Source organism: Bison bison, unplaced genomic scaffold, assembly GCF_000754665.1.
Source record: "Bison bison bison isolate TAMUID 2011002044 unplaced genomic scaffold, Bison_UMD1.0 scf7180017864495, whole genome shotgun sequence".
NCBI lineage: Eukaryota > Metazoa > Chordata > Mammalia > Artiodactyla > Bovidae > Bison > Bison bison.
This window is the reverse complement of record NW_011495054.1, coordinates 12,157,501-12,164,753: the sequence shown is the minus strand read 5'-3', so window position 1 is coordinate 12,164,753 and position 7,253 is coordinate 12,157,501. Positions and strand designations below refer to the sequence as shown.

General features: G+C 59.7%; 1 protein-coding gene across 2 annotated transcripts in view; it reads left to right on the top strand.

Annotated features, from left to right (window-relative positions):
* ZMAT5 (zinc finger, matrin-type 5) overlaps nt 1–7,253 on the top strand; it is a 23,423-nt gene that overhangs the window by 13,878 nt on the left and 2,292 nt on the right. For both annotated transcript variants that reach the window (XM_010828746.1, XM_010828745.1), the window contains 3 exons: nt 2,092–2,154; nt 4,073–4,153; nt 5,358–5,469. In XM_010828746.1, coding sequence (XP_010827048.1) covers nt 2,092–2,154; nt 4,073–4,153; nt 5,358–5,469 — 256 coding nt within the window. The remainder of the gene's footprint in view (nt 1–2,091; nt 2,155–4,072; nt 4,154–5,357; nt 5,470–7,253) is intronic.

The window sequence follows — 7,253 nt, the reverse complement described above, 5'->3', positions numbered from 1 at the left end:
CACCAGCGGGGTGGGCTGAATAACAGGCCTAGTACTGACAGATGGACCTCGCCCCACGCTGCCAGCCCCACCCACGCTCCGGCAGGCAGGCGGGAGTGAGTCCTCTGGTAACTAACTGCAGACCTCAGCAGCCCAGCCCCGCCCCCGGCCACCAGCTGGCCCACCTGAGGAGGTGAGGAGCCCCCATCAGAGTCAGCTACTCACTGCTGGTGCTCAGCTGCTCAGTTGTGTCCAACTCTTTGCGACCCTATGGACTGTAGCCCTCCAGGCTCCTCTGTCCAAGGGATTTCCCAGACAAGAACTAGAGTGGATTGCCATTTCCTCCTCCAGGGGATCTTCCTGACCCAGGAACTGAGCCCGCACCTTCTGTGTCTCCTGCATTGCAGGCAGGTTCTTTACCTGCTGATCCATCAGGGAAGCCCAACACCAGGGAATCAGCAGCCACACGGGAAAGGGCAGGGGCTTGAGACTCACAGCTAGGGGTCAAACTTGGCACTGCCAGTTCCTGTCTGTGCCCCTTTTCCTTGCGTGAACCTCAGTATTCCCATCTGCAAAATGGGCCTATTTGCATATATGATGGGTTTATGGGGAGGTCATGGAGTAAGAACTGCTCCTGTTGTTTGAGCTTCCACTTCTGGCTGCATGTTGGCATTACCGGGGACACTGGTGCTGAGGCTGCTCCCAGCTGCACTTTCCTGGCAAAATTCTAATGTGTGACGTCCTCTGCCAAGCGCTGTCCATCCATTAACTTACTAAATGTTCACAGCAGCCCTGCCAGGTGAGCGTTTTCCTCCCATTTGACACGTGGGGAACCCAAGACTTGGAGAGATTAAGCAGTTTGCCTGGGGTCCTGTGAACCTAGGCCCCGAAGCCCCTGGTCTTTCCTTTACCCCAGTGGCCTCTGGAAAAGGTGGTGGACAGACAGGGAAAGTGCACAGCCCAGGCCTGGCCACGCCCTCCTCCAGGGCAACGTGAGGGCTCTGAGTCAGGGCACTGTCCTCGTGCGGCTCACTCACTCACAGATTTTGACCAACTGATTCCTTGCCCACCAAGGAGCACACAAGGTTTAAACTCCAAACAGAATTTAAATTCTAACATGTAAGATTTAATATTCAATATGGGATTCCCTGATGGCTCGATGGTAAGGCATCGGTCTGCAATGCAGGAGACCCAGGTTCGATCCCTGGGTTGGAGAGATCCCCTGGAGAAGGGAATGGGAGAGAGTCTCAGGAAGTTGCAGTGACTGTATGCAGAAGTCTTCTGATTGAACCTGGGTCTCCTGCACTGCGGGCGAATTCTTTACGGTCTGAGCCACCAGGGAAGCCAGGGAAACCCACTTCCCTGGTGACTCGGTCAGTAAAGAATCCGCCTGCAGTGCAAGAGACACAGGAGATGCGGGTCTGATGCCTGGGTCAGGAAGATCCTCTGGAGAAGGAAATGGCCACCCACTCCAGTATTCTTGCCTGGAAAATCCCATGGACAGAGGAGCCTGGCAGACTACAGTCCATAGTGTCGCAAAAGAGTCAGACATAGCTTAACAACTAAACCATCTGATGCTATGCTATGCTATGCTAAGTCGCTTCAGTCGTGTCCGACTCTGTGTGACCCCATAGACGGCAGCCACCAGGCTCCCCCGTCCCTGAAATTCTCCAGGCAAGAACACTAGAGTGGGTTGCCATTTCCTTCTACAATGCATGAAAGTGAAAAGTGAAAGCGAAGTCGCTCAGTCGTGTCCTAGCGACCCCATGGACTGCAGCCCACCAGGCTCCTCCATCCATGGGACTCTCCAGGCAAGAGTACTGGAGTGGGGTGCCATTGCCTTCTCCGAAACCATCTGATAACAGGACTTAAAAAAAACTCCCAGGTGATCCGCCGTGCATGGTTGAGAGACCTGACCTCACACCTGTCCTGGCTTTGGACTGGGTGGGGCTGAGGTCTCCTGAGGCTCGGCTCCCTCTCCCCGCGTCTCTGCCCGTGGTCGTCCCCTCTTTCCCTCCTCACTGGGTGAGGTGCTCTCCCCTTCCCTGGTGTCAGTGGTGGGAAGTGCCCATCCGCAGCCACAGTCTGAGCCCAGCTCCTGTCTCCTTGCAGACGCAGCTGCCATCTTGCTGGATGAGCAGAACAAGAGGCCCTGCCGGAAGTTTCTACTGACAGGTAAGGTGCCCTGCTCGGTCCAGGTCCCTCCCTGCCCCCTCGCCTGCCTGGGACCCATCTGGCCTGCCCGGACCTCTGCACAGCGCGCCCCCCACCCTCACCCCAGCCACCACCCTGAGCCTGCTTCATGATCTCAGTCACCGGGGGCCTTCCCAGGGGCTTGTGCCTCATGACAGCCAGGGCTTGGTCCTCAGCTCTTCAGACCTCAGCATGTGATTTTATCAGGTCACCCAGGACAAGCAAGCGCTGGGTGAGCAAGAGCCTGTGAGTCAATCCAGGAGACACCGATGGGTGTAATAGACTGGCTGATTAAGTTAGCCTGGGAGCCCGACCTTCACCGCGCCCTCCCTCCTGGCAGGCACAGCTGGAGATGCTAACAGGTCAACAACAGCGAGAAGCTTCAGAGTTCACACACAGGATGCTGGGTGTCGCTTTCACTGCCCTGTACCCAGCTAATAAAGATGCATGTAGTTCCAAGAGACAGAAACCTCAGCAAGTGAAGGAGCCAAAGGCAGGTGAAAACAAGGCTAGGAAGAACAGGGCGAGGCCGGAGAGCAGCTCGTCTCCTCCAGGCTGATCCCCAGGTCCTGTGTGCTCACTAAGGGTCTGGCCCTGAGTTTCCTTGCAGCCAAAGCAAAGAGCAACAGCATGGTGGTTAGCAAGGTGTAAGAGGGAGCTTGGCACCTGGACAGGTACTGCTGTTGACCTCGGAAAGCGGGGTGAACGGCTACGCTCCCCTCAGAAGACAGCGCAGCCCCCAGTGTCCCCTGAACAGGTGTGGTCCGCGAGGCTGTCTTAGGACACCTCTATCCCCTGTGTTTGTTTTTTTCCTAATTTTCATTGGCGTCCAGTTGGTTTACAGTGTTGTCTTAGTTTCGGGTGTACGGCAGAGTGGTTCAGTTACACGTGTATTTATATCCACCGTTTGTTTTAGATTCTTTTCTCATATAGGCCATTACAGAGTATTCAGTAGAGTTCCCCGTGCTTTATAGCAGATTCTTATTGGTTATCTATTTTATATCAGGAGGGTGTATATGTCAGTCTTAGTTTATCCCTCCCCCAGCCCCACAGTCTCTTAGTTTGAGATACTTTTTAGTCTCCACAGTTGAGATTCGGAAAGCCACCCTGGACCTTGGTACCTCCTTGACAATGCTGCTGTGAAAGCCTTTCTGGGGAAGTAGTCCAGCTACTTGTGCCCCACCCCTAACCATGAGCCATGAGCAGGGGCCGCCAGGGGGGTGGGCACGAGGAAGCAGGACCCTCACAGGGTCCTACCATAGTTTGATGGGACTGGGGTAGGGGGAGTTGACAGGGGACAAGCCTCCAGAGGCTTAATGGAACCCAGTCACTAGAGGGGCTTCCCTGGGGCTTCCCTCATAGCTCAGTTGGTAAAGAATCCACCTGCAATGCAGGAGACCCCGGTTCAATTCCTGGGTCGGGAAGAGCCACTGGAGAAGGGATAGGCTACCCATTCCAATATTCTTGGGCTTCCCTTGTGGCTCAGCTGGTAAAGAATCCACCTGCAATGCGAGAGACTTGGGTTCGATCTCTAGGTTGGGAAGATCCCCCGGAGAAGGGAAAGACTACCCACTCCAGTATTCTGGCCTGGAGAATTCCACGGACCGTACACTCTATGGGATCGCAAAGAGTCGGACATGACTGAGCGACTTTCACTCACTCACTCACTCTAAGCTACAGTGGACTTTGGTCTCCAGCCAGGGAAGGGTTGTGAGCAGAGCCTGGGGGACCATCAGGCGGTTCTGGCAGCCCCTGTGCCCCAGCCAGAGAGAGTGCAGCTACTTCAGGGCTGGAGTGGCCACTCCTCAGTCCCTGACACTAGCTGGCCCCTCCTCAGGCTGCCCCTCAGCCCGTGGGGGAGTCCGTTCCAGCAGTGACTAATTCTGTCCTCCCGTTGTAGGCCAGTGCGACTTTGGCTCCAACTGCCGCTTCTCCCACATGTCAGAGCGAGACCTGCAGGAGCTGAGCGTCCAGGTGGAGGGTGCGTCTCTGGGAGGCCCTGGGCTGGGGGCAGGGGTGCTGGGGGGGTTGCTGCCCTGCGCCTCCCCCCACCCCCTCTTTTGTGACCGCCAAGTCCGGTAGCCCGTGGCATCAGGAGCCGCCTTCAGTTCACCCCGGGCACAAGTGGGGAAGGAGCCAGGAGCTCCCATCCGCGTCCCCGGCTGGGTTTACAGTGAGATGCATGGCTTCCTGCCCAGGAGTCCTGAGGGTGTGCCTCAGCCCCACTGGGGCCCTGCTAGCCTGCCCTTCATTCTTGTACACCCACCCGCCCTTCCTTAGTCAGGCCACGTGTTTGGGGTCCCTGCTTGGCCCCTGGCAGATCCCCTGTTGCCGCTCTGGGTCCACGGAGATGAAGAGAGCACCTTCCCTGACCTCAGGGTGCTCTATGGAAAGGCGAGGTCAGCGTCCGCCTGGAGACTGGCCTGTCCACCTTTGTCTGCCATTCACTTCTTACCGCTGCAATTAGAGAAAAGGGAATTCCCTCTTAGGTGGTCTTTGTCGATCTTCTGCTGCCCCTCACTGAACCCATGGAGAAGCAGCCTTGCGTGAGCCCCTGGCGAGCACGGTGCCTCCGTCCACATGGCCAGTGAGCGTCTGGGGCGGCCTGGCCTTCGCCCTCATCCCCCGATGGGCCTCGCTCCCCTCTGACCGTCAGACCCCGTGGGCAGTGCCTGCCCTGGGGGGCTGGTGGCAGTGTGGCTGCAGCCCTGGCACAAACAGAGGCCTCTCAGCGCTTTTCCAGGGCAGAAGTGAGGCCCATGGGCTGGACCAGCGCATCCCAGCCACCAGCTGTATCTGCAGCTCCTCCCCACCACCATCTCTCAGAACCGGAGGCCCGTGGAGCGAGGCGTGCACAGGCTCTGCCCTGTTCTGCAGCCTGCGCTGTCTCCCCGACCCCGGGAGGGTTTGGACCCTCCTGAAGACCAGGCTCTCAACACGCATTATCCCGTGTCCACCTCCAGAAAGCTGGGGGGCAGCCAGGGTTTGCTCTCCATTTGATGAGGAAGCAGGGGGAGGCCCGGGGGAGCTGCCTGGGGGGGCAGGTGTCTGCAGGTGGAGACAGGCCAGAGGCTTTGCTCCTGGCCTCCCAGCCTGTGCCCCCCACCCCACAAGTTTCCACCTGCCGTGTGGGAGCATGGGGGTGAGTATGCCCCTCACTCAGGCCTGTCTGTCTGTCCCCCCAGAGGAGAGGCGGGCCAGGGAGTGGCCGCTGGATGTCGCCGAGCTTCCTGAGGTCTGCCTGGAGGACTGGCTGGAGAAGCGAGCCAAGCGGCTGAGCTCCGCCCCAAGCAGCAGGTACAGGCCCCGGGGTACCCCCTCCGTGCCCTCCAGGAGCAGGACCCCAGCCAGCTCACCCTTGTTGCCACCAACTGCCCAGGGACCAGACATGGATGCCCACATAGGACTCCGTAGGGGGCCCACATCGGGGCTCTCGGTCTCCAGGCCCTGGCCAGAGGCTGATGGGCACTCACTTGTAGGCTCCCGTGCCCAGCCTTGGTGGCTCTCCCCTTATAGCAGTCTGCACAGGCTGAAGGTGGGCAGGTGCCCAAGCCAGCTTGAGTCCACATCACCAGGTATCCCTTCGCAGAGGGAGGGACCTGACCATGGTCACTGTCCCCTCTAGACCCTGCCAGAGGGCCACGGTTGCCCTGACCCTGCAGAAGGGGAAGGGAGGCTCATGGGAGGTGTGACTTGTCGGGGGGGCACACAGCTCTGAGCGGGCAGAGCTGGGATGGCACAGGGGGGTGACAGACTCCTCGCTGTTGACCTTGAGGAGGGGGCTGGGGTGGGGCTGGCCCGGCTGCTGCCTGGGCCCAGCACTCAGAAGGCCCAGGAGTAGACGGGGTGCCCTTTACCCCTTATATAGGGAGCAGCCTGGGTCAGGAACCCAGGTTCTGCCCTTCAAGGTCACGGCCAAGGCCAGAGCCAGGGCTCCTGGGGTCTTCCACCAGGTATTGAGAGAGAAGGGAGGAAGAGGGCTAAGGGGTGTGCTCAGGAGCTGCCTGACGTGGTGAGGTCGCCCGCGCCTGGCTGCACTGGGGCTGCAGAATCGGTGATGTCTGCGGTGGGGCCTCGTGGCCTGCGGCCCGGCGGCACAGTCTGTGGGGTGAGGCCTCCCCTTGAGGCTCCAATAGGGGGTGAGGACCAAGCCTCCTGCCTTCTCCATGCCCCAGTGAGGAGAGCTTGTTAAGCTGTTTTAAAATTAATCCTGCTTTTAAATCTTTGCCCCCGACCTTGAAAACACACAGTGCAGCCATGACTCTTAGGTCGGAGCGTGACAGCCCCTCTTTCTGGTCCTGTCAGGAGCCATTATGACCTTGGCAGTCCATCCTCCACACAGCTGCCCCAGCCAGCTTCTAGAGAGCTCCCAGGGCCCGGCCCCTGCTGAAACCCTCCGGGCCTCCTCCCCCTCAGGGGAGCCTGGACTCCGCCCACCTCGAAGGGCCCTGGCTAACTTCTCTGCTGCCTCTGTGGCCCGTGGGGGTCGCCTTCTCACATCCCCCGTCCGGCCTCAGTTGTCAGGACGCTTGGCGGCTGCTTAGATGTGGTGGGCGTTCCTGATGCTTAGATGTGGTGGGCGTTCCTGATTTCGGGGCGCCTTGTGCTATTTCCTCGGCCTGGAACTGCCCCCCACCCCCGCCACGTCTGCCTGGGAGAGTCAGACTCATCCTTTAAGCATTAGCTGAGCCGTCTCCCCTCCCCTGGCCCGCCCCGCCCTGGGCCTCCCCCTCACGGCCCGGAGCACACTGGCTGAGGAGAGCGTTTGGGGAGAGGGGCCCGGCACGGGGGACCATTCCTGGGTGTTTGTGCCACGGGCGCCTGGTAGGGACGGGTCTGGTGGCCCCTCTACCTCTTGGGGTGTGTCTGTTTCCCCCGTCCGGGGACACCCAGGGCTCAGATGGCTGCCTGACCCACCTGGGGCCACCCAGCCCCAAGGGCTCTGACCCCCCCAGGCCGAGCAGAGCTTGGCCAGCCCTCCTGGTGAAGGGGAGATGCAGGCTGGAGGGGGCTGCTTGCGTGTCCCCCACCCCCACCCTGGCAGACTGACCCTGAGGGACCTGCCAGAGCGGGCAGTGCTG